We start from the raw sequence: 27,212 nt of genomic DNA, 5'->3' as shown, positions 1-27,212 counted from the left end.
GTGTTTCCTCAAGCTCTTTACATTCATTATCTAACCTTTTTGAGCTCATTGGTGACAGGGTTACACCTCTATCTAAACAGAATGAAGGTGGACCTTCAAACAAATGATTAACTAATAAGAGTTTTAAAATAACATTCCATGTGAATACTCTAGGTCAGTGGTACTCAAACTTTTCCAGCCAGTGGTTCCCTTGACCCCAGTGGTTGTTGGCCATGACTCCCCATTATGTTCCTAAGGGCTGGAAGTGACATCATTAAACAGGAAGTGGCCAAAAATATTAACTATATTAAATATATTAAATTATAATATTATATTTATTATAAAATAATATTAACTATATTAATATTAATTATATTAATCATATCGTTAATTAAATGCAGATCTTAAATATATATTATTAATATACTGCAATATACATGCTTTATAAATGATCAGCTGCTGATCACTGTTGGAGACAGGATGTTAGAGTAGGTAGATTTTGTCTGGTCCAAGAGGACTCATTTTTTTAAACTTTATAAGCATACCAATAGAATTGTTTTATCAAATGAACTTTGTAAACAACCAGTCTGATCAACATTACACACACACACCCCTGTGGACCCCAATCCAACTAGTCATTTCTCCCATTCTCCCTGGATAGAACTGAACCCTTAAAGAAATTTTTCCAGCAGTTGGTCTAACAAAAATAGACCATGAAAATATATCAGAGCTGATAAGGGTTTGGTTAGGAAGCTAATTTGTCTCCTATACTAGGAGATGCACAGCTCAAGCCTATGCATGTCTACTCAGAAGTAAGTCCCATTAGAGTCAATGGGGCTTACTCCCAGGAAAGTGTGGATAGGACTGGGCTGGCAATCACTTCATCAATGGCTGATAAGTATTCCCTTGAAATAGCAAGATTCATCACTTTAAAAATACAGCCTTTCCTCTTCAGTCAAACAACAAGATTAATAAATCACTTTAAAAATAGTACCCTTTTTCTGCTCCTGGCCAAGTAAAGTGTGTACTCGTCTCCCCCCCCCCTTTGCCAACTGCAAGGAAGCAACTTTAAGAGTCCTGATGACTGGTAAAATAGGAAGCGTTTTTTCTGGGAAGGGGGAGGAAAGTGGGAAGGTTTGGAGATCCAAGGGGGGGAGTGGAAGAGGGAGGGGGTTGAAAAGAGATTTCACTTTGATGAGAAGCGATCCCAGGCTGGGAACTAGGAACCAACCAGACAAGGATCAGTGAGGGTTAAGGACTGCAAGCCGAGCAAGCTTGGAAGAGGGCGGGGCAGCAGGAGCCACTCTCACAGTTGAGCAACTCCCTTTCTTCTGCTTTAAAAAAAGCGCAGACAAGGGGGCAAGACTGGCTCGTATTCTGCCCAGGGATGTGACAGTATCACTGTCAGAGGACATCCCGCACCTCCCCTTTGAGTTCTTGGCGCCGCCCTAAAGAGCTGCGCCTCACAGTTTGAATAACATTGCTCTAGGTAGTAAGTCTAAAATCCTTTAAAGGCAGACATCACACCAACTATTTTCATTTGGTTAAAAAGCATTTTAAATCATCCTTTCATACTTTTTGAATGATTTTGTTGGACTTTCACATATTTGTATGCTACTCAAACTTACGCATGAAATCTCAAAATCTCTTTATTTTTAACTACAGATTAGTTCAGTGACTTCCAAATTGTGAGGCTTGGTGGTTAGCAATAAAGGCATTCTCACAATGGTGATTCATGGGAAACCTTTAAAAAGCCAATATGCACCCATATATGGATTATCTAGAATGCACAGGTAAGGAAACTCATAGCTCAGCATAGCTGACCCAAACACACACCATTTCGACATCACTTAAGTATTTGCAATCACAGATTAACTCCATTGCATCTTCTACTTACGTAAGTTCGTGCAACTTTCTGCTTTTCTCTTGATCTGTTGCTTTCAGTTTATCATGCTCAATTCTGAGTCGTTCCTGCTCAAGCATCATCTTCTGATTTTGACTAAGCATAGAAAAATGCACACACAAATTAAAATGACTTCTAAAAAAAATCAACCATCTTGTGACGTATGGCACTAGCCGGCAAAGCACACCTAACAGGCTGGCTCCTTGTGTCAGTAGCGAAAACTGGAATCCACAAGAGATCAGATTTTTAAAAATCATATTTGGCAGCAACTGCATAACTTTAGCACCAACAGGTTAGCTACATTCAAAAAAACCTTTTTCACCCTCCATTCTTGTTCAATATTGGTCAGAAATGAATGTTTACTATTCTTCTATTTGGTAATATTAAGCAATTTCTTAAGGAACCAAAAGATAAAAAACGAGCATTGGAAATTAGTCTCCAGTAGAGAAGTCACATGTACAGCTTTACTACCCATTACAAAGGAAAGTCTGAGCAGTTTATACTTGTATAAGTGCTTGGGCATGGTTTCTGGAAAGTTCCCCTTTCCCTGAAGCCTCCCCCCCCCCAACTTTTTATGTTGTTCCCAAAAGGTCCCCTGATTCTTAGAAGTAGTTTTTAAGGGACGCAGTGGGGAAAAGAGGGCAGAAGAGATCCTTGGTGCTCACACAATGGTGTGAGCACAAGTCTGAATACGATCCATTGTGAATAGGGAAACTTTCAGCAATGCTATTTCCCCATAAAAGGAAAATATAATAGTTTGGAAGAAACTTACTCTTGCAGGTCAGTAATTAGCTTCTCCTTGGCCTCAACCTCATCTCTCAAGCTACTAATCTGCTTCTGGTGAGTTTCACGGTGACTTTGAATCTGTTGCTCAACAGCTTGCTAAAGAATAAGATGTTTTCATTAATTTACAACACACTCAGATATCACTTTTTGAAATATAAAAGATTATGCAAAACAATTTTTAATGGAAAGTTTACTTGCCTTGACTTCATTTGCAGTTTGAACCTTATTTAAGTGCTCCTTCTCCATTTCATGGACTTTTTCTAGTGGGGGAGAGAAACACACAGAGATTTTCACATGTCATTCTCAAAATAATGGATCAAAGCAAGCGTCTATGTTGACCAGGATCCCATTTCCAACAATGGCAAGTCAGAAGCTCATAAGCAAGGCATGAACACACAGCACTTGTACAGATCATTTTCTAGCTGCTGCATTTCATGTACACTTAGCAACCTTACACTCATACTATGAAATAGGCCATTATAAACCACATGTTGCAGAAGGATTGACAGTGACTTGCCCAAGGACAGTGTTAAAGAATGATATGAGCATCCCAATTTCCAATTTATGCTTTTAACAACTATACAAACACATATATGAAGAACACATACTTTGTGCTCGAAGCTCAACTAGTTCATCATTAAGGGAATCCACAGACTCTTCAAGTTGTCTTTTCTTCTGTTCTATGTTCTGAAGGTATTCTGTAAGTGACTTGATCTTGGCTTCATGCTTTTGGATGAGATTGATATTATGTTACATATAAACATCCATGCAAGATAAATTGCAATTGGTAGTTTGACTGCAATACCAAAATGCACGTGCAGAAAATATGCAAGACTAGACCCTGAAAAATAGTATTAGTGAAATCTCTTTGGTACACAAGGAAAAAAAAATTACAGCAATCCTATACTTCAACATAATGAGATCTGCTTGGTATGCATCAACTTCACCAACATTTAAGGTACAATCATCTTGTCCTACCATAGTTGCATCACCAGCTTTTCCACTTACTTTTAATACTAAATACTAAAGAACGATGCAACTGTGGGGCTGACATCATAGCAAAATCTTACTCTTGGTTACCCTTGTAGAAAAAAAGGCAAAAAATACAGAAGGTTGTTTATTTGCCTTAACACCTGCTGCTTAACTAACCACTGAATACATATTTACTACAGCTGTATCTTTACAGCCAAAATAGCCCATTTTGAAAAGTTTCTCTAATGTTATGGCCATAAATTAGCTATCTGCTGTAAAAATGGCAACCCCACTGGGAGAAAAGCATTCAACACAAGATAACTAGTGTTCAAACAAATTCTAATGCTTACTAGCCAAGAAAATGCAATCTACCTACTTATAGAAAAAGCTCTGATAGCCTAGTAATCAAAGAATAGAAGCAACTGAACTGTCATAACCAAGTCACGGTTACCTGTGAGATTCGAAGCTGACAGGCTGCTAGTTCTTTTTCATTTTCTTCCATTTTCTTATTGCTTTCTGTTTGCGTGCTTTCTAACTGCTTGCATCGTTTTACCATAGTTTTCACTTCAGATTTCATCTTACTTATATAGAGTCTTGCAACTGTGAATTCTTCATCAATCATGCCAGTTCCTTCTGGTTGCTGAAAAGGAAAAGCCAACATTTAGTTTCCAAAACTGTGCAACACACTAGGAAGGTTTGCAATAACCATGATTCAAACCATTCACTTCCTGCTATAGTGTATAATATCTCAGCTGATCATCATTTAAAGAGTTAAGAATTGCTTAGTAATCAGCTAAATATTTGCTTCTAAGAGGTAGAAGTCTCTGAAGCAAATACTCTAGACACCTAACCAATGTTTTGACTTTGAAATACTATGTCATGGTTTATTAATAGATTTTAGTGATTAAGAATAATTTCAACACTGAAGTTAATTAATCAGAATCACATTCAGAAAATACACTGCTCAAAACAATAAAGGGAACACTTAAACACCACAATGTCACTCCAAGTCAATCATATTTCTGTGAAATCAAACTGTCCACCTAGGAAGCTACACAGATTGACAATCAAGTTCACATGCTGCTGCACAAATGGAGTAGACAACAGGTGGAAATCATAGGCAAGTAACAAGACACCCCCAATAAAGGAGTGGTTCTGCAGGTGGTGACCACAGACCACTTCGCAGTCCCTATGCTTTCTGGCTGATGTTTGGGTGACCTTTGAATGCTGGCGGTGCTGTCACTCTAGTGGCAGCATGAGGCAGAGTCTGCAACCCACACAAGTGGCTCAGGTAGTGCAGCTCATCCAGGATGGCACATCAATGCGAGCTGTGGCAAGAAGGTTTGCTGTGTCTGTCAGTGTAGTGTCCAGAGCAGGGGTGCTCAATAGGTGGATCGCGATCTACCGGTAGATCGCGAGGCAAAATGAGTAGATCGCGGAGTGCCGACCCCCCCTTCAGGAACCTCTGGGAGGAAATGCCAGGATTAAGGCCCATTGTACTCAATGGGGCTTACTCCCAGGTAAGTGTGGCTAGGATTGCAGCCTCACAGCCTAATCCTAGGCATGTCTACTCAGGAGTAAGTCCTGTTATACTCAGTGGGGCTCAAGGTACACCAACATACATTGTACACATAAATGTTATGTTATGATGGCATGAACATTGTAAAAACAAAACTGGTAGATCTCCGGGCCTTGCTGGGTTTCAAAGTAGCTCTCGAGCCAAAAAAGTGTGAGCACCCCTGGCCCAGAGCATGGAGGCGCTACCAGGGAGACAGGCCAGTACACCAGGAGATGTGGAGGAGGCCGTAGGAGGGCAACAACCCAGCATCAGGACCGCTACCTCCGCCTTCGTGCCAGGAGGAACAGGAGGAGCACTGCCAGAGCCCTGCAAAATGACCTCCAGCAGGCCACAAATGTGCATGTGTCTGCTCAAACGGTCAGAAACAGACTCCATGAGGGTGGTATGAGGGCCCGACGTCCACAGGTGGGGGTTGTGCTGACAGCCCGACACCGTGCAGGACGTTTGGCATTTGCCAGAGAACACCAAGATTGGCAACCTCGCCACTGGCGCCCTGTGCTCTTCACAGATGAAAGCAGGTTCACACTGAGCACGTGACAGACGTGACAGAGTCTGGAGATGGCAGGGAGACGTTCCGCTGCCTGCAACATCCTCCAGCACGACCGGTTTGGCAGTGGGTCAGTAATGGTGTGGGGTGGCATTTCTTTGGGGGGCCGCACAGCCCTCCATGTGCTCGCCAGAGGTAGCCTGACTGCCATTAGGTACCGAGATGAGATCCTCAGACCCCTTGTGAGACCATATGCTGGAGCGGTTGTCCCTGGATTCCTCCTAATGCAGGACAATGCTAGACCTCATGTGGCTGGAGTGTGTCAGCAGTTCCTGCAAGATGAAGGCATTGATGCTATGGACTGGCCCGCCCGTTCCCCAGACCTGAATCCAATTGAGCACATCTGGGACATCATGTCTCACTCCATCCACCAGCGCCACGATGCACCACAGACTGTCCAGGAGTTGGCGGATGCTTTAGTCCAGGTCTGGGAGGCGATCCCTCAGGAGACTATCCGCCACCTCATCAGGAGCATGCCCAGGCGTTGTAGGGAGGTCATAAAGGCACGTGGAGGCCACACACACTACTGAGCCTCATTTTGACTTGCTTTATGGACATTACATCGAAGTTGGATCAGCTTATAGTGTGTTTTTCCACTTCAATTTTGAGTATGACACCAAACCCAGACCTCCATGGGTTGATAAATGTGATTTCCATTGATGATTGTTGTGTGATTTTGTTGTCAGCACATTTAACTATGTCAGGAACAAAGTATTTAATAGGAATATTTCGTTCATTCAGATCTCGGATGTGTTGTTTAAGTGTTCCCTTTATTGTTTTGAGCAGTGTACATTCCTTGCCAAATGAGTGAGAATCGAAATTGTGGGAAGCAAAGTTATCGACAGGTATACCTGATACTGTACCTTCTGATCAGACAGCCATTACAGGAAATGTTACATATTAAATTAGGATGAACACATAGGGGATCAACAAATACCAACTTCTAATGAAACAATCATTTGAATTTGCATCTTAGATTCTTGTAATGTAACTCAGCTGCCACTTACTTTCACATCATTATTTCCCACAGCAATTCCTATTTCTGCAAGATCTTTTAATAAAGATGCCATCATTTCTGTTGCTCGTTTTTTCTGGTGATTGGTCATTTCTTTCAATTTTTGCAGTTCTGCATCTATACTGGTTAATGTTACCTGGAATGAAAAATTATTATAATTATTGTACAATTTTTATTTGACTGCCCAGTTAATATTTTCAGCAGACTTGGTCAAAGATGATATCAGCTGGAATTCTGTTATAAGTGTAATACTATGGCATAATAAATTTCTGCTACACAGAAAGCTGCTGCATAAACAAATCCTCTAACTTCACAGGCTTCCAAATAATTACCTCTTGTATTATACACATCTTGTACTGGCAACAGAGTTTTAGAAGCCAATATTATTGGGTTTTTGCAACTGCTCACAACCATATTCAGGGACCTTTAGCTATTTCCTAAGCAAGAATGAATAGTCTGGTGCTGTGAGTAGTGGCTCCAACCAGTAATAGTAAAGTACATGGATTTTAATACCCTTCTGTTAGAAATATTGATTTTGCTGTACAAAATCCATATACTAGAGCCAGTCACGTTAATATTGATAAACCTGAGCTTTGGAATAAGCTATCTCCCTTCAAGACCATTAGTTCTTTATCTACACTTGAAATTGGTGACCGATGCACGGCTGTGAATGAACCAAACAGGGGAAACCTGTGCTTACCTGTGAATTCCTTTTTTCAGAGGACTCCATGGCCAGGTCAGTCAGCCTTAGATGGGTAGCTCCTCCTCTCAGGATAGGCAGGTCAGGCAAAAGCTTCCTGAGTGGAGAGGCTTCCCCTGGCTCAGCAGACTGACCTTGCCCCTCTGGAGGAAGCAGGCTGGGCTTCCTTGCTTGCAAGCTAGCCTTGCCAGCCAGCACAACTTTCACTCCTTGGAAAAGTGCCCAGGGCCAAGCCCCCCGCCTTTTCCCCACCTCGCGCTGCCTCCTGCATAACCTTCCCTGTCCTGTTTTGGCTCCTAGAGGCTTCTCTCCCTCCAGGCAGTGGAGATCACCTTGGGGGCATGCACCTTTTGTCTGCACCCCTAATTGCCACCCGAGGGGGCAGGAGAGGGGTCACAGGCACCGGCCGGACAACTCTAAGGGCCCCCCCACTCTCTACAGTATGAGCTTGAGGGGGGCTTGGCTGAAGAAGAGCCCCAGCATGGCAGGGAGTGCCTACCTTTCCCTGCCTGGTGGTGCACACCCACAGAGGTAGCAGGGAGCAAAGGGCTAAGTCGTGCTTTCTCACAGTCTGTGCTTGGAAGTTTTCTGGCCCTGCTGCGTAGCCAGACCAGGGACCTTCGCCTGAGTGCCCCAGATCAAGGAGGAGTGTGTGCAACATCTTCATTTTTTTGCTCCACCTCCTTCCCTCTAGCCAGTGGTAAGCTGCCTCTTCTTTTTTCCCCCTTTCTGGATCCCTGGGGTGGGGGGGGCAGACTTGTTGGGGGGAATTAGGATCTAAGCCCTCTCCCTCCTTCTTCCCCCCTTCCTTATGTTGCATGCTATGTGGGGGGCAACCTCATGGCACGCTTACAAGGTACTAAAATTGTCAAGGCACACCATCGGTGTTTTGACAATTGACAAGGCACACCATGCTACTGGTGGGAGGCTCACATCCCCCAACGGCCCTAATGACCCTCCCTCAAACAACCCTCAACAGTGGTTGATAATGGCTGACTTAGATAACAAATCTGACAATTTTAGGGAATATATCTTAGGAAATGCTACAGAGACAAAAAATGGTCTAGGGAGGAATGAAGATACAAAATGCTACTGAATTAAAGAGTAGCTGCCAACAGTTAGAATTTAAGGCAGATTGTATTGGAAAATCATATCTTATCAACAAAAGCTATAGGCATGCATCACTTCTTTCTCCCGGTCTCTTACCGATTTCTGATTCAGTTCATCACTAAGCAGTTCATATTCCTTTGCTTTGTCCTCTACTTCCTGAGATTTTTGATCATAGTTGACAGCCAGTTCCTCAAGAGCTTGGAGAACTTCTTTTACTTCCTCTTTCGAGGCATCATTTTCAGCTTGGAGGCGATTCAATTCAGCTTGCATATTGTCTTGGTCCCGTCTCGTAGATGCTAGAAGCTACATACAAGAGTTATATATTAATGAACAGTATTTTAAGTAGTTGTCTCCTAAACTTTAAAGCCAACTGCAGAATTTGTTCAATCTAGATGTCTTTGTGTAGTTATTTACCACGGCTAATTAGCCATTTTGGTTGAGTAGCTAACATTTCCTAACATAGTATGATACTTGTTCAGTTACTGTATGATGCAATTCTGTTAATTTACTCAAAGGTTCTATGACACTGTTTTAATACCAGGCATTATATGGACTGCTAGCGTTCTATTGTCAGTGACTGTACCTGAGGACATTATACAGAACAGAAACCCTATCAGTGGCCTGTTGCCAATAAACTGTTTTTTTAAAATGCATGACATGCTTGAAAACTGGTGTGGCACTGGGTGCCTGCCAGGAGAGCACAATCCAGCCAGTACTATGACTATGATCTGATGTCAGCAGTAAGCATCAGTTCCCACAGGTCTAAAGGAAGGTCATGCTTTGCTCTGGCACTCATTACCCTGGCACTCAAGCTAGCTGGCTGGGGAGAAGCCTTGCTTGACTTTTGTTTCTTGGAAAATTCTATGAATGGCCACACTTTGCACAACACATTTGAGTCTCAGAAGGAAAGCTAGATCCTGGAAATTTCTCAGCTTGGAGTAACCAAAATCATTAGCAAAACAAGAGTCTCCAACCTTGGCCAAATTCAACCAAGGACTCTGTTAATTGAGGCAATGGCCTCCACAGGCAGCTAAAAACTTATTACTGCAACCTTGGCAGGCTGCAAGATAACTGAAGCACCCATTTAGGGCCAGGGCTGAGCAATCAGAACACAAAAGAAGGTTCCTGGAGTTGACCCCAAAATTTGTATTGGCAACCTTCAGTCTCGAAAGACTATGGTATCGCGCTCTGAAAGGTGGTTCTGGCACAGCGTCTAGTGTGGCTGAAAAGGCCAATCCGGGAGTGACAATCCCTTCCACACCGGGAGCAAGTGCAGTCTGTCCCTGGTCTGTCTCCCTGGCTATGGGCCTTCCTTCTTTGCCTCCTAGCCTCAGACTGTTGGCAAAGTGTCTCTTCAAACTGGGAAAGGCCATGCTGCACAGCCTGCCTCCAAGCGGGCCGCTCAGAGGCCAGGGTTTCCCACTTGTTGAGGTCCATCCCTAAGGCCTTCAGATCCCTCTTGCAGATGTCCTTGTATCGCAGCTGTGGTCTGCCTGTAGGGCGCTTTCCTTGCACGAGTTCTCCATAGAGGAGATCCTTTGGGATCCGGCCATCATCCATTCTCACAACATGACCAAGCCAACGCAGGCGTCTCTATATTCCTATGCAAATTTTAAACGGTATGAAAAGCTGGGTCACAAGATTCTTCATGTCTTTGTTCCTTGTTCCATGCTGTTGGTATTCATGGACCCACCAACGCTGCATTAAGCACCCTCATTTCCTCTGCTAACTCAGACCCACTGTGCCAAATTAGTCCTGGGTGCTGGCAACAGACTGCTTTCTTCTCCACTTCCCTTCCCTGGAAGCAACTCAGAAACCACTGCTCCAGCACCTGCTGAGCAGGTAAACTCCTGAGCATATGATCCCTGGCTCACCACCCACTGAGTAAACACTCTTTACACGCTTGAGTATAAAGCTGCAGTATCAGCACAGCTTGGCAGCCATCCTTTTGCAGGCTGCTTTGCAACTTGCTTTACCTGGGAAAGATGCCTCAGCTCCCTTGCCCTGCTTCCCTCCAGTTATGGCTACAGCCTAGTCTCTGGGTTTGTTTCAGACTACTTTTGAATCAGATTGCTTGGTCTTGGAAACCTAACTTGGCAATTCCTGCAATGCTTTGGACACACCCAGCAGAATCGGATGGGAAACCTTGGTCTTTGGCAGCCTTATAATTGATCCACAAACACCACTTCCTGTCACATGGCAGTCAAATTGATGATGGTCTTAGTGCCTCTCTCTTCTTGGTACCAGTACTGTGTGTGTATATCTGTGAGTCTATTGTTCAACTGCAAAATGGAGAGTCCCAAGATCAGTTCAAGTTTCCAACAAGCGACTCCACTTCACCAATCCAAGAACTCTGAGAGTAAAGGAGGCTGCACTTCTCCTGCATGCTCTCACAATCCTACAGGCTTAGAGCACTGGTTAAGAGCAATCGTTCGGTGGGAGAGACTAATCCTCCCACTGCAAGTGAGTAAAATGATTTTATGGTCTGATGAGGGGGCTCACTTCGGGTAACCTTGGGCCTGTAGCCCTTCATTTAGAGTACAGAAAATTGCAACTCAGCTGTGGTTTTTTCTCTGCAGTCAGAAGCCTTGCAATCTCCAACTTCAGTTTCCTGGATAATCTTCCTGGTTTCCCTATATTGTCCTTTCCCTTCTTGCTCGTGCCATCATATACCTCCTTTCCCTTGCAAGCATTTCCTTCTCTCTATCACTCATGAACCACTTGAAAATAATGCATTTCTAAAATTTTTGATGTCCCTCCCTGCTATTGTATTACATCTCCACAACAGAAGTTCTCTGCTGTTGAACCTTTCCCCTTACCTTCCTCTTTCGTATATGCCAATACACTGGTTTACGCCAATGGACACGGCACTTGATCCCTCCACACGCAGTAGGGTTTCCCTTATGGGCATATTAAAGTGTTTGGGAAAGTATACCCGGTAACAGGCCTAAGCTGAACACAGTACACTTTTCTGAAGAGTTTAAAATACACTGTAAAATACCAACACCACGGTTTGAAGCCCAACAAAAGTAACAGAAGCAATTCATAAACACTATGACCTCTGCATTGTTACAGTGCACATAGTGACATCACTGTACATTTGCTTGTTCTTTGCTCTGTGCTCTAGCAACAGGTACAGTAACTTAAACCCAGTAAAACTCACCTCCTCCTGATCCAGCATCTGTGTTTTCAACTTTTCTACTAGCTGGCTCTGCTGATTAATTTCTTCATCCTAAATTAAAAACACAGGCCCACACTAGTTCTACAGTTCCAACAATTTCTTTATGAATGTTGCATTGCCTCATTCAGAGAGGATTTATTTAAAAAATTGTTGTAAACTCATAAACAGGCAGGATACCAATTAAAACTCATACAATTATTTTAAAAAGCTGACACAACAAATCCAAAAATTAGACAGCCAAGACAACAGAAGCCTACAATTTTTTTTTTTTTAAGTTGCCAAAGATGTTTGAACAAGTTTTGGATATTTCTGAGGTGCTGAATCCAAAATTGGTTTTGCCCAATTGGTTCTAGTTTTGGGGGTATGCATAACATTATATGCTGATTCAAACAGCTTTCCCATAAGCAAACCAACACTATGGCTTCTTCACAAGGTAGCTGCTGGCAGTAGTCCAAGTACCTAGGCCCCAAGCCATTTAGGGCTTTATAGGTCTAAAGAGTACCTTGAATTGCATTCAGAAATGAACAATGGAACTAGAACAATAAATAAGTAATATGTTTGTAATAGTTCCCACTAGCAGTCTTACAGTTGCATTTTGCACACCTTCTGGGGAGTTTAAGATCTCTTCAACCGAGTTTGTTGCAGTAATCTATACAGGATGTGAAGCATGGATAAGCAAACAGCTGGAATTCAAAGAACTAGAAAACTAGTTTCAGGTGCCGAGATTTTTTATGCTTGCATTCTCTCATGCCAGATGGCGATTGCCTGTTTGAAGCAGAAACGACTTTCCAAAATTGTTTACAACATACCACAGAGGTCCAAGTAAAAAAAAGGCAAGAAACCCATGAGGCATGTCCAACCAACTCTTTGCATTCTGGTCAACTTTCAGAGAATGAATTCTTAAGATCAACATGATCTGAATCCAAGTACGTACATGCTATTAGAAATATCGGATTAATTTGTGTTCATTACTTTCTAATTTTTGAACTTTGGGTCACAGAAGAAATTGCTCAATTTAAAACTTTCCACAGCATAGGATTTCAGAACCACTTAAATTATCCAAAATACTAAATCACAGTTATATTTCTTATGCTGCTCATGAGCAACTATCTCGTCATTAAGCCACATACTGAGTGTTGGCCAAGAACAAAATCTTTCCTATTCAAAACAAAACAAAAAAAAAGAAGGCAACTGCCATTCATTCTCAGTGGAATGATGCACCATTTACTCTGCAGAGCAATCTACTGGACTGTATTAACTAAAACAGTTAATTTTGCAAGATAAGGTAACTAGATGGCTCTAAGTACATTCAGATTTAAAGGAAGACCTACCTTGTCATCCAGCTGTTTGTACAATTTAGCAATTTCTTCCTCACATTTTCTCCTTTCAGCATCAGTAAAGTTGCCAATCACTCCAATCGCAGTAGCTGGAGTATCATTAGTAATGGTAGTATCCTTATCAGCTGCAAATGCTTCCAAGTTCGCTTTTTCTTTGTCAAACTGTTCATCAATGGGTACAGTCTCTCCTTTAAAACAAAATTCCCAATCAGTATCTCAGGTCTGTAGGAAATATTTTTACATGTTGACTCAACATTAAGTCAGCTTACATAAGATGAAAATTGCATTTAAACAAGCTAGTCACATTCTAGCTACCTAGAAGAATGTCTGCTAGACTGAAAATTGCAGCTCCAGTCTAACAAGGTTGTGAAGTTTTGCTCCAGTTTAGCTTTCAGTGTACCTGCATTGAACTGTGATAAACACTTTAGATTCCTAAGTAACAAGTTATCAGACAACCATATAGCCAGAATTGCAATTTTTACAATCTTGCAACTATAGTTACCATATGACAAATATTCATGTGTGACATGTCACTACACTGATAGCAAAGATGGCACTGAAGAACTGTGACATAACTCACCATTACGCCACCTGTTGAGTTCATTTTCAAGCCACTGTATGGTGTTGCGCAATGTCTTATTTCTTTCCTTTTCTCTTTCATACTTTTTCTTCCATTGTTCTGCAGTTAACTCTACATTGACACACACTGTGTTCTTGATAGTCTTGGCTCTAGAAAAGAAGATTAAAAGTTAGAAACTAGATATAGAATTAGTAGTTAGCTCATAAGATAGTCTAGATTTGATTTGTACAGCGGATTTTATCACCAATTTGTGACTGTTCTCATCATTGAATCAACTACCAGCTGTTCCTACTGCTGCTATACAGTTACAGGGAACACTGCTATATTTTCTTCCCTTACAGTTTAACATCTAGGCACTTTATTTTGCACATTGCATATGGAACCTGGTGCAACATGGCACCTAAGAGACTAAAGGCCCAAATCCTATCCAACTTTCCAGCACTGGTGTAGCTGCAATGCAACCCCAAGGTAAGGGAACAAATTTTCCCACACCCTGAGGAGGCCCCTGTGACTGCCTTCCCACTGCAGGATGGAGTACACACCCCACTCACACAGCTGCACCAGTACTGGAAAATTGGATTGGATTTGGCCCTAAGGTACAAATCAGGACTTCCCTGCTTTCAGTCTTAGCTCTCCCCCCAGACAAGTTATTCCCTCTCAGCTTAAACTCTCCAGCTGCAACATGCAAATAATATTTACCAACCTTACAGGATTATATAATATACTACATGTGAATCACTTTTCAATCTCAAAGCACTATGCAAAAGTGGTTTGCAAAACTGCTTTAGCAGGCACAAAGGCAGTCATACATCAGGAAAAGTTTATTAATTTATTCATAAGGTTAACCCTAAACAAAACAGAGGCAAAAGATTTCAACTGGCAAAGCTAAATGAATCAACACTAATTCGACAGGGCAATGCAGTGGTTCCCAAGCTTTTTGGACTGGTGGCTCCCTTGACCTACTGGGCCATTGACTACTGCTCCCCATTAGGGTCACAATCCTATACATTGTATAGGGTAGCGAGTTTTTTGCAAGGATTTCCCTGGCCAGTTTCCATGGCTTCCCGGGGAGCCATGACTCACAGTTTGGAAACTACTGGGTCCAAACCCATGTAGTGATCTCCCAGAACATATTCCAGAAACCACAACATCCCTGTGTTGGTAAAGCATTTTGCATTGAAAGAAAAGGTACTCAAAATCAAGTATTAACAAGCTTATAAGCAACATTTTAGATGAATTGTTCTAATGCAAGGATGCATAGAGTAGATCATACTGGGTAAGTATTCTACAATCTTAAAATGTTAAATAGATCTCAATATGAATAAAAAGAGCAAGCTACTGGAACACTGGGCAGCTCAAGATTTGGTAGTTTTCTTTCTAGATTGCACTCAATTACTTAACTCTTTTTACAAAACCGTTGCTCACCTCTGACCAAACAGTAGTGTAGATTTTGTTTCAGATTCATTATAAGATGAAGGAGAACAGCATATAACAATTGTGGTTCTACAGTTGCCCCCTAGTGAATCTTGAAGGATTCTTGTCATTTTGCTATCACGATATGGAACATAAGTCTGCAAAGTAAAAAGAAGGGGAAAAAACTAGTCTAAGTTTAGGAAACTTGTGGAAAGTAATTAAGCATTTTGCCTTGTTAAGCTATCTGCAGTAGATTAGATTGACTACCCAAGATTGAACTTCTAGTACAGTATCAAATTTCCAAGCATGAAAACTTATAGTGTTGCATAAATATAGCTATGTATGTTACAACTATAGTCACCAAATACTAATTAAGCTCAACATCTCTAATATAATCTCCTTCAGACATGTACTCTGTTAGACCCTCCTTCAATGGCTTAAAATAAAGATGACATTCATTGAAGTTTAAATATTCTGCACCAAATATTTTCAAAACAAATACACTTACGCTATTTTCAGCTAAAGCAGAAATGACATTTCCAAGAGCTGATAAAGACTTGTTGATGTTCTTAGCTTCATCCAGCACAGCACCTTCTGCTCCCGTTTTACTAACCTATAATAAAGGATTAAAAACCATAACCATTTTTCACTTTATGAACTCTGTTGTAGAACATGAATTGTGCTCCCTCTGCACAATTGAATTTCCTACTCTCCTTTTCACTGAACTTCTTGTGCTGAGAAGTTTCTCCTGAGTGTCAGAGTACTCTCTGGAATGGCTTGTGATGGAGAAGAAATAGGAGGGTCCGCAGAAGCCAGATAAAAGTTTATATAGCTACAAGAGATTACATCATCAAAGTTCTAATCAGAGTACAAAAAAGGTGTATGCAGTAAATGGCCCCACTAGACACATTTGTTTAAAAGGAGTCAGCCAGAACACCACAGACTAAGCAAAGCAAGATTCAGTTGCTTGTGGTCAACTGTGCATACATATATAAGAGCTCTAAGCATGTGCAAGGCCATCCTCAGAAGCTTCCAGAGCTTTGTCAACTGTACTGACCATGTTCAAGTGAGGACACCCTGTGTACTACTGTGTGCCTCAAGTATGGAAAGAACCACCAATCTCTCTGTTCTGCTGAGGACCATCCATTGGTTCAAAATTTATTTACTGAGGATTCCAACTGTCTGGAGTCAGTTCTAGAACTTGAAACCAGACCCGCAAAAAGGGAGAACAAGTGGGTCGTGTCTCTGCATAGATGATCACATGAACTATTGTGACATGCAAACAACCTATCCTCCTTTGTGATCACTGTGAAGTCACACATGATGGAAACTAGCTAGCTTTACTCCCTTATCTGGAGGTAGATTTAACTCAGCCATGAGATTCATACAATGTTAGAGCTGGAAGGAACCTTGGAGACTGTCTGGTTTAAACCCCGCTCAGTGCAGACAACTGCTACAGCATCACTGACAGGTTATCGAGCCTCTACAGAAAAGCTGTTGTGCCCATCAATGGAACAGACTTCCACCAATAGCTACTATGCTTTAGAAAAGTGACCCGTTCATTTTATAATGAAACAGGATTAATTACTACAAAATTTTATGTTCTATAAACACAACCAACACACAGAATGGTCAGAGAACAAGAGACTTTCATTAATCAAGAGCGGGGGAAGTATACTTAAAAGCTTTTTCAGCAGCAGTAAAAAAATGGATTGGATATTCTTCTCAAACGTTAAACACACAATCATGCAGGGGTTTTCCCCACTTGAGTACAAGGGTAGCATGCTTGACAAGGTTCTGGAAGCTTCTGAGACTGGCACTGCACATGTGCAGAACTCTTCTATGTGCGAATGCACTGAGACAAAAAAGAAAAACTTATTTTGACTTGGGAAAACTGAAATTGCAGTAGACCCTATGTCATTTTACTGCTTAATTCCACAAGCATTGCCTTCTTAAAGGTAATGTTTATCAGGATCCAATGCAACACATCTTTTGAGCACCTGTTGGGTTTGGTGCAAAGTCTTGAAATTTCTGTTTCACAACAAATCTATATACCTTCATTGTATTTAAGCTTTGTACACTGACTGAGCAGGACTCCAGAATAGGAACTATCAAGGTACTCCAAGGGCTTTGTTTGAAAACACAACCTTGAGAATGTGTTACTATCAATCTGCAGAAAAATTTTTGTACAATTTACTCAAAATGCAATATAGATTCTCAGGAGTTTTTTGTTTGTTTTTTTAATTTCTAGCATTTTCAGAGTTAAGTGGACTCCATTACAGTTATCTTAAATCTTGCTATCTGCAATCTGTTTTACCCAAGAGAAATGTAAGGCTTGTGAAAAATCTCTGCTAGTATAAAAAGGAAAAGTAGTGTTATTGTACCTCAAATCCACATAGCAAAATAAAGATATCAAGAAGACAATGTAATCAATTATGCTCCCTCCCTTAGATACAAATACGAGCTGTCCTTCCTGAGCAACAATAAAAAAATTGCCCATTACGAATTTTCATCAGGCAGTTGTCCTATTGAAGCAGATACCCAAACACTATCTTGGGCAGCATCTCTCCTCCAATTCCTTGACAGGCTCTATAGCCGTTTACAAGCACACAAATGCTGTGCGCCACACTTAAGTCAGCATATCAAGGATGGCCTCAGCTTCTACTGACCTGCTGAGTGTTGCCCAGAAGCAGCATTTGTGGGGGATAAAGCAACACTTCACTCAATTTTGTTGTAAGAAAGGGCCAGGAAGACCAAGGGATGTAAAGACCACTCTTACTCCTTCTCAATTAAAGCTGACAGAAAATGAGCAACATAGAGAAACCCAGCACAAGCAGAAGTGCTTCAATTGCGTATGGATCTCTGGACCCAGTCTAGCATTTTTAGCAGTGGTAAAGAATGTTTTATACATTAAACATTTATAGGACAATGATTACAAATCATAAGAATTCAGAAGGTGCCTGAACGCTTTCTGCGAAGCACATAAGATGCTACTTCCCAAAGATTCCAAATTAAGTTTGCAAAATATCTTAAAGCTACAAACAAGATTGTGTAAGTATTATCCTAAGGTTCACAAAGGAGATCAGCAGTCCACCCATCTCATCTAAATATTGGATTTTGACAAGTTAAACACAGAACCAACCATTTTAATTTAAACAAATTTAATTCAAACATAAGTGTATTACCTTTTCACTACCTGCCAAGTCTACAAGATAAAGTTTTCCACTCAATTTCTGCTCCGTTTGAGTATTTTCTTGCTTTACGTTAATGAGAAAGATGCTATGACTTCGTGAGCTATGTTCATTCATGTCTATAAAGAAAACGTTTCAGGGGTATATAAATAAGCATTCTTGCAACCAATCTCACTTGTTAATTTAATATGAGACTAAAACAACTAAAGAAAAGGTAACTGATAAACCTACAGAACAAAAACTGTATCATCTCCTTGATAGAAAAAGGGCCAATGCCACACCCCTTTTCCTTTCCTTCCTAATGCATTATTGGATTTTGAGGCTGAGAAATTTTTTATATGTGCAATGCTTAGAAGCTGAGTTGAAGAAAAACATTGGACTGGGGAAGACAGAAGAAGGGATAGGATACAGGGGGAAGAAATAGGATCCAGTAGCAATGACAGAGAAAGCTGATAAGAGATGGGAGGGAAAGAGCAGGAAAAAAGGAGAGAAGGGACAGTAAGAGATGGAGAAAAGTAAGTAGCACCTGAACTGTAAACATGAACTTGAACCAAACCCACATTTTTAATAATTCAACTCTGTGGCCTTCAAGATTTTTTGGAGTGGAAACCTATGTTTTCCTGTAACATCTGAAACCACCAAGAATTTTCCAAAGAAAGGACACCAGGGAGGTACAATATACTGAATACCTAGTGCATTTTTAATATCATATGGGTGGCTACAACTCTATAAAAATCTTTCTACAGAAAACAATGCAGATGTCCTTATTTAACAATATATTGCAAAATTAACCACTTACTTGTAACTGCTACATGTCTGTTAGATTTTCCTTCATCTATAGTATCCATAACTTCATCTGGACTACATACAAAACGTTCAGTGCAGCCCTGCAAAGACACAAATGTAATGTAAGGAAGTGCTACAAGAAGTCTAGGAAAGGCAAAGATGCTAAATTCTTATACTCACCTTCACATAAGGTACTCTGTTTTTGTCCTCATGGACAGAAAGATTGGTCTTTGAGACTGAAAGACAAAAAACCCTTTAAAATAGTATCATGTCAAAAAGCTTTAAGACAGCAGAGTGCAATGTTTACAGTGTCATATAAATATCTGGAACACATGACCCACCATGCATGCATGTATTTATGTGTGTGTATAAATTACACAAAGAGGGACTAATCTTACCACGTCATCATTTACAGCACTTCTATCACCAGCCTTCTGTACTCACCACTGCAGTGATTCCCAAACAGTGTACCATGAGATGTTCCAGGCAGCCCTGCCTCTCCCAGGTGACACCATCTTGGACAGCCAGGATCTTGTATTATTCACATGAGATCTCAGAGGAGCATGGCATCACAGAAGAAGTGTGCAGAAGAAGTTTGGAACCACTGCACCAGTGTATTGCTGCACCAGATTTCTGCCAACACTACTGTGCCAAGCAGACTTCATCTTGCTGGCTCCTCCTTTACAGCTTCAAGTTATATTTCCCTTGAATTGTCTTCTAATGTCTAACCTTTACCTCTCCTGCTATTTCCTTCTCATACTATGGTTTACATGGACCCCTAAATATCTTCCTGCCCTCAAATTCACCTCTTGTGAAGGACAAGACAGTCCTTAATCTTCCTAGCTCATCTAGAGTAGTCTCCTCTCTAATTCACCTTCTTTTTAATCCTTCAACAACCAACACAATCACTATCAACAATGTCAAATGTGCATACAGGCAACTAGATGCCCACCTAATTTCCCAACTGTATGTCCCACTGCTTTCATAACTTCTGGTTTAAAAGGCTGAAATTAAATACAAGATGATCACATTCTAGTATATTCCTTCTGCAATACAGCAAGTTGATAATCCCCTTCATGGAAAGAACACATACTCACCATCCAGAAGGTCCCTTATTTTATCCAGGTAGATTTCAAAATAGGACACCTAAGAGAATATAAAATATTAGGGGGCAATGAAAATAGTAATCCCTGCCCTGGTATCAAAACAGCCTGCAAGCATAAACAATCTGAATAAATTAAGGCAATCTCAGTCAAAATGAAGAGATTGGATTTGGACAATAAGAGCTCAACTTTAACACACGCTTCAAGATTAATACAAATGTCACATTAAGGATATACATACTTTTTGCCTATTCTAAATACAGGTATTGGAGCCAGCATCATTTTGCCAAACATATTTCCACAAAAACATGCAAGACCTCTTAAATTATATTTGCACATATCAGAAACAAATCTTATCATGTGTGTCTAAGATGATTAAGGATAGCCCTGAATATAGGATAGCCTTATCATTTGGTGGGCCGCTGCGAGATACAGGAAGCTGGACTAGATGGGCCTATGGCCTGATCCAGTGGGCCCGTTCTTATGTTCTTATAACAAAAATGCAAAGTCTTCAGACTTGCAGTTGAAGAAATGCTGCTACTGTCTATTGTCACTATGCAGAAAATTGAACACTTTATATGATTAAGGACCAAGTTTCCTCAAAATATATCTGTAGTAAAGATCTGTTTTAATACCACAAAAAACCAATTACTATTTTGTCTCTCATCTCTAACAAGATTTATCTGCCTCAAATGGACCCTTGTAGTGCTTTGTTCCTTTTTGCAATTTCTATAAAGCCTCTTCTAACCATTACAATGCTTTAAGTGTTAGTCTTAAGTTTATCACCTTGAAACCTGAAACATAGTCTTCAAGACACACAAGAACTAACACTATTCATTCTTAAGTTTAACATGTGGTTATATCCACATGTAACTGACAGTCTGGCATTTAAAGCAATTTTTTCAGTTAATTATATTTGCATTCTTTAGTATGGCGTTTTCCAACCTAGGGGTCATAACCTCCATAGGGCAAGTGTCTGTGTTTGCTTTTGGGACATAACCCCTTAAGGTGGGTAGCAACCCGACGAGGAACCCATAGGTGCCATTAGTATGGCACTGGGTTTCATGGCCACCCTTTTTCACTTACTTTACAGGTAAGGTAAAAAAAACACCTTTTTTACTTCTTTGGCAGCAGTGAAACCAAAGTGCTGTACTAACAGCACCTATGGGTCCCTGTTGGATCTCTATTCTCCTTAAAGGGGTAGCACCAACCAAAGACTGGGAACTTATGCTTTAGAGCAGGAGTGTCAAACTCATTTCATACGGAGGGCCACATAGCATTCATGATGCTTGCTGCGGGCCGGAAGTGATGTCATTAGGTAAGAAGTGATGTCATTAAACAAGTCATAACCAAAAATAAACACTTTTTTCTCACTTAGGAACTCATTAGCTGCAAATAACAAAAGAGAAAATATATGAATCATGATCATATTTCAAGACATGGGAGAAGCCAATTTTCATGTGGGCTGCCATTTCAGCAGTAACACCTCAGCACTACTCAGCAGCTGAAAGCCTGAGTACTGTATAAAACGCTTCTGCGGGCCGCATCCGGTCCCTAGGCCTTATGTTTGACACCCCTGCTTTAGAGAGTTAAACTTCCAATCCATGGACAGAGCCATAGAACTTTCTAAACTAAACGCGAGTCATGCATCCCAAATATTCTCAATCCTGAGATGAGCCACTGAATTTCAAACAAAGGCAATTAAAACAAAGTAAATCTTACCTTAATATGAAACTCCAAATTTTCATCCATGGAATAAATATAATTAAAAATATCTTGTACTATCCTTGGAATAATCCCCATTCCATCTGGATCATGTAGTGTCCCCTAAATGCAAAAATGGGTAGAAAACAGAAATGCAATTCTCGAAAAGAATGCACAGGCCAAAGACTTTTAGAATGCTAAACAAGAAAATTTTTTAGCATATTATAAACAATTCAAATCCAGAACTTGTGGGCATGATCCAGCCAAGCCAAATCATTTTCCGGTTTCAACTTTGGAAAGCTAATCATTTTAATTCTTCTGTTAACAAAAATGAGACATGGAGCAAAACACAACTTTCTCTAATGAAAGTCCCAATGAGTTTTGTTCCTACATCAAAATAAGTTTGCTTAAACTCATAATCTTCAAGTTCTTGACTCGTTGAAGAGCTTTCCATCTGATCTGGTCCGGAGATATCTTCTGTTGCAGTTCCAAAGGCATGCTTCAGCAGGACAGCGAAGAAAATCCCAAACTAGGTCGGCACGAGAACACAGCCCTGCTTCACTCTGCTTCGGATGTCAAAGGGGTCTGATGTGGAGCCATCAAAGACTACAGTGCCCTTCATGTCCTTGTGGAAAGACCTGATGATGCTGAGGAGCCTGGGTGGACATCCAATCTTGGGGAGAATCTTGAAGAGGCCGTCCCTGCTGACCAGGTCGAAAGCCTTTGTGAGATACATGAAGGCTATAAAGATTGGCTGTTGTTGTTCCCTGCATTTCTCCTGCAGTTGTCTAAGGGAGAATACCGTATCAGTGGTGGACCTGTTGGCTCGGAATCCGCACTGCGATTCTGGACAGACGCTCTCTGCAAGTACCTGGAGCCTCTTTAGTGCAACTCGGGCAAACAGCTTTCCTACAACGCTAAGGAGAGAGATGCCACGGTAGTTGTTGCAGTCACCCCTGTTGCCTTTGTTCTTGTACAGCGTGATGTTTGCATCCCTCATGTCTTGAGGTACTCCACCTTCTCTCCAGCAGAGACAGAGGATTTCATGCAGCTCAGTGACGATGATCTCTTTGCAGCATTTTAGGACTTCAGCAGGGATGCTGTCTTTTCCAGGGGCCTTGCCAAAGGCAAGGGAGTCCAGGGCCACGTGAAGCTCTTCTAGGGTTGGTTCACTGTCACGCTCCTCCAGCACAGGCAGGCACTCAATGTTGTTCAGCACTTCTTTGGTGACTACATTTTCTCTGGAATATAGCTCAGAGTAGTGCTGCACCCAGCATTCCATCTGCTGCGCCCGGTCCTGGATGACCTCGCCTGCTGCAGACTTCAGAGGGGCAATTTTCTTCTGTGTTGGATACCATCATACATCCCCTTGATGTTGCCTGTGTCAGCTGCTATCTGTAGCTGGGAACAGAGTTGGAGCCAGTAGTCTTTAGCACATCTCCTGGCAGTCTGCTGGACTTTGCTGCGAGCAGCTCAGAGGACCTGCAGGTTGCGCTCACTGGGACAGGCCTTGTATGCTGCTTGAGCTCTCCTTTTTTCCTTAATGACTGGTGTCAACTCCTCAGAGTGGGCTTCAAACCAGTCTGCCACCTTGTTGGTCTTCTTGCCGAATATGGACAAGGCAGTGTTGTAAACAGCATTCTTGAAAAGTTCCCATCTGTTGGATGCGTTTGCATCGGCCAGGCCTGGAAGAGATTCCTCAAGTGCTCATGCAAATTCTTCCTCTTTTCTCTGATCCCGGGTCTTGCTGGTATCAATGCGAGGTCTTTCTTCCTTTTTCGTATGACACAGTTGCCTTGTTCGCAGTTTCACTCTGCTGCACACCAGGAAGTGGTCGGTGTCGCAGGCAGCACCCTGATAACAGCGTGTGATCTTGATGCTGGGAAGGCTGGAGCGTCTGGTGAGAATCAGGTCGAACTGGTGCCAGTGCTTTGATCTTGGGTGTCTCCAAGACACTCTATGTTGGGGCTTCGTGTTGAAGAACGTGTTGCTGACACAGAGATCGTGATGACAGCAAAACTCTAGCAGGCGTTGGCCATTTTCGTTCATCTTCCCAGTGCCGAACTGACCTAAGCAAGTGGGCCACGAACTGTTATCAGCACCAACTCTAGCACTGAAATCGCCAAGGATGAACAATGGCTCTTCTACGGGGATCTTCTTGATAGTGGTGGACAGGTCATCGTAGAATTTGTCTTTGGCTTCTGCTGGAGACAACAGAGTCGGTGCATAAGCACTGATGAGAATGACAGGTCCTGCTGATGAGTGGAGCTGCAGGGACAAAATTCTTTCACTTCCCACAGTATGTGGGATGATGGATTCCAGCAGGGTATTTCTGACCGCAAAGCCAACATCATGTTCCCTGGTCTCGTTTGGTGGTTTTCCCTGCCAGAAAAAATGAGAAATTTCTCTCCTTGACAGATCCGGAATCCGGTAACCTCGTCTCTTGAAGGGCAACCATGTCCATCTGCAGTCTGTTCAGCTCCGTGTCAATGACAGCTGTTTTGCGTGCATTGTCTGTTTCTTGCAGGTCCTCAGAGAAGTCAGGTGTCATTGTCCTTACGTTCCAGTTGCCCAGCTTTAGGGCAGGAGTTTTCTGTTCTCTGTTGCATGATGCAACAGAAAATCTGTTTGTCAGTTTTCACCCTAAAACTCACGCACCCCATGAGGTTAATGGACCGTGGCGAGGCAACACCTTACTGGCTGGAGACTGCCCAGCTTAAGGCAGGCGGTAGCTGCCCAATGAGATGCAATGATCTCTCCCACTGTCAGAAGCAGCCCCTGGCATCACGCTCTACGCCAATCAAGTGAAGACTTATAACCGGTAAACTGCTGCGTCCTGTGTCGTGCCGACGCCATATGGCGAAGTTGGAGTGTCCTCTCCAGTGCGCAAAGCCTGGGTAAAGAAGGTATGGAGGATAGGCTGTTACCCATGCAGCAAATCTCCCTTCTCCACGTCACTGGAATGGTCCAATGGAAAGGCAAAAGCCAATACGGTTGGTTCCAGCAGCGTCACAGGAGTTGCCAGAGCGTGACTGTGTACAGCCGCGAACTGCCTCAGGGACTCCGGCTCCGGATTTTGCCTCGGGGTTGACTCCTGAAGCCTTTTCCACAACTGGATATAGCCACAAGGCAGTCGAGGTTTGAGGTCAGAGTTTCCTTCTCTTAGATGAGCTGCCTTCCCAGGCTGACGAGTTCCATCTACCCGGCCAATACAATGCCTATTTGATGTTGAAAATCAACCCAATCTAGACAACTTTCTAAAAAAAAAATGAGGAATATAATTGAAGTAATGCAATTACTCCAAACCCCTCTCCATTTGTTTATAGGGATCTCTTCCACTTCCCCTACACAGGGCCAGCACTGTCTTCTGCTCGTGAGAAGGCAACAGCCTCTCCTCCTCCTCCTGCAAGCTCTGTCACCCCCATCTGCCCTCTTGAAAATGTGCCAAGCTACTCCTGCTTCAAGGGGACAGGCACAGTATTGGCAGATAACGAGAAGAGAGTCGCAAATAATAAGAAATAGGTACCAATTCTTCCCCTCGTAGATAAGCAAATTCGAGGAGAGTGAATTCACATACAAAGAGAACCAACTATATTGTACAACAATGTTTGCTGCAGAATTGATAACACAACAGCACCAGTTCTGGGACAAAACTATATAGACAAATCAAAGTACTATATAAGCAAAGTGTTTTTCATATCACTAAACATCCATTAAAAAATAATCAGCAACCCATAGAACAACTGTCATGCCAAAAGACCTTAAAAAGGCCTTGATGTATAAATGGATTCTACATTAGGTATAAACTTTTCTAGCACTAAAATTTAACCTTTAAAAGACTTTTCTTTTATTGAACGAAATGATTCTATTTTGAAAAGATACATAAAAACAGGAAAAGGTCAGGACAACTAGTAAGATTACCAAAATGTAATAAATACTGCCAACAGAATACACTAACAAGGTTATTAAACAGTAAATACATTAAAAACATACAAGAGAATACAGCAATGTGCTATATCTGTTTGCCCTAATGAGAAAACAAATGAAAGCCATTTCCCCCAAATTTCTTACCTCCATAGTATGAGTTTTCCCAGATGATGTCTGTCCGTAAGCAAATATTGTGCCATTGTATCCCTCAAGTACATCTAGGATAAAAAATATATTCATCAAGGATAAATTCCATGAGAACCTTATAAAGCACCATGCTTTGAAGAAATGCTGATTTGCAAAAGGATTTCAACTAAATCTTGATAAAAAGAACTAAGTACAGATGTGTGTCACTTAGCAACATTCCAACCAACGACAGACTGCATATACAATGGTTTGTCACTGGTTTACTGTAAAGCACTTGAAACTCTTCACTTTTATATTGGTGGTGTCCTTAGAGGCCCCAGGGTGATGCTGGGCTTCAGAACAGCCTGCAGAAGCCTCCAAAAGTTACATTTTCGGTTTGCTGCCCAAAACCAAAAATAGCTTCTAGATGCTTCTGCAAGTATTTCTGGGGCCCGTGGAGGCCCAGCATGACCTGGAGTAGTCCTCTAGGGCCTCCTAAGGACACCACCAAGGCAAATTCTTATACATTTTTCATTGAACAACAATTTCTCTTAACAGGGTTACTTGAACATAAACCACCATTAAGTGAAGCATATCTGTTTGAACACAATCTCTGCATCTAGTTTAGAGAGAACAGAAGAAGAGTTCAACAATTCCCTATCCAAAAACCCAGTGATGGTCAACAAAAGGCTTGAATTGATGTTTGCCCGGCACTAGACAATTCTAAGGCAAACCTGCACCTTCCAGTTACCTTTTTTGTTGCAAACCCTCAAGTTCCACAATCATGTTAATAAAAGAGCTGGGTGACACATCAATTCGGGTTTACACGGACATGTATTTTCAGCCAATTCAGGAAGACCAAACCCTCTTCCCAAAATATATTCTCAAACTTTTCTGTTTAATATACAAGCATCTACCCCATATTCATGGGGGATATGTTCCTGCTGCTAACACGGATACCCAAAATTGCAGATAGCAGCAAACCCTACTCAAATTCCCCCATTATACTCATGACTCACCTCTCCTCTTTTGCAAATGCTTTGCAAAAGGAAGTAGACAGCAAGAATCCAGGCTAATAATTGCTAGAAGAATGCTAGAGGAAGCAAAAGCAAGAACGCTAACAGAAAGCAGGGTCTAGTGTTCTCACCGCCTGTCTGCTTTCTCTGATGTCGCTTCCTGTTAGCCTGTGGTCATCTGTTGTCATCTGCAGCAACGAGTCTAGGGTCTTGTGGTTTGCAAACAAAGAGAGGCAAGTCATGAGTGCAAAGGGGGA

General features: G+C 41.7%; 1 protein-coding gene across 1 annotated transcript in view; it reads right to left on the bottom strand.

Annotated features, from left to right (window-relative positions):
- KIF5B (kinesin family member 5B) overlaps positions 1 to 27,212 on the bottom strand; it is a 45,452-nt gene that overhangs the window by 7,521 nt on the left and 10,719 nt on the right. The window contains exons 3-20 of the mRNA XM_066627210.1: positions 25,958 to 26,031; positions 21,905 to 22,009; positions 20,177 to 20,225; positions 19,260 to 19,315; positions 19,093 to 19,180; positions 18,288 to 18,412; positions 15,611 to 15,715; positions 15,115 to 15,260; positions 13,690 to 13,838; positions 13,104 to 13,297; positions 11,755 to 11,823; positions 8,688 to 8,894; positions 6,774 to 6,917; positions 4,092 to 4,280; positions 3,277 to 3,394; positions 2,867 to 2,928; positions 2,655 to 2,764; positions 1,877 to 1,978 (exon numbers count right to left, since the gene is read on the bottom strand). Of these exons, the coding sequence (XP_066483307.1) occupies positions 1,877 to 1,978; positions 2,655 to 2,764; positions 2,867 to 2,928; positions 3,277 to 3,394; positions 4,092 to 4,280; positions 6,774 to 6,917; positions 8,688 to 8,894; positions 11,755 to 11,823; positions 13,104 to 13,297; positions 13,690 to 13,838; positions 15,115 to 15,260; positions 15,611 to 15,715; positions 18,288 to 18,412; positions 19,093 to 19,180; positions 19,260 to 19,315; positions 20,177 to 20,225; positions 21,905 to 22,009; positions 25,958 to 26,031 (2,092 nt within the window). The remainder of the gene's footprint in view (positions 1 to 1,876; positions 1,979 to 2,654; positions 2,765 to 2,866; positions 2,929 to 3,276; positions 3,395 to 4,091; positions 4,281 to 6,773; positions 6,918 to 8,687; positions 8,895 to 11,754; positions 11,824 to 13,103; positions 13,298 to 13,689; positions 13,839 to 15,114; positions 15,261 to 15,610; positions 15,716 to 18,287; positions 18,413 to 19,092; positions 19,181 to 19,259; positions 19,316 to 20,176; positions 20,226 to 21,904; positions 22,010 to 25,957; positions 26,032 to 27,212) is intronic.

This window comes from Tiliqua scincoides, chromosome 5 (assembly GCF_035046505.1).
Source record: "Tiliqua scincoides isolate rTilSci1 chromosome 5, rTilSci1.hap2, whole genome shotgun sequence".
NCBI lineage: Eukaryota > Metazoa > Chordata > Lepidosauria > Squamata > Scincidae > Tiliqua > Tiliqua scincoides.
This window is presented reverse-complemented; position numbering and strand designations above follow the sequence as displayed.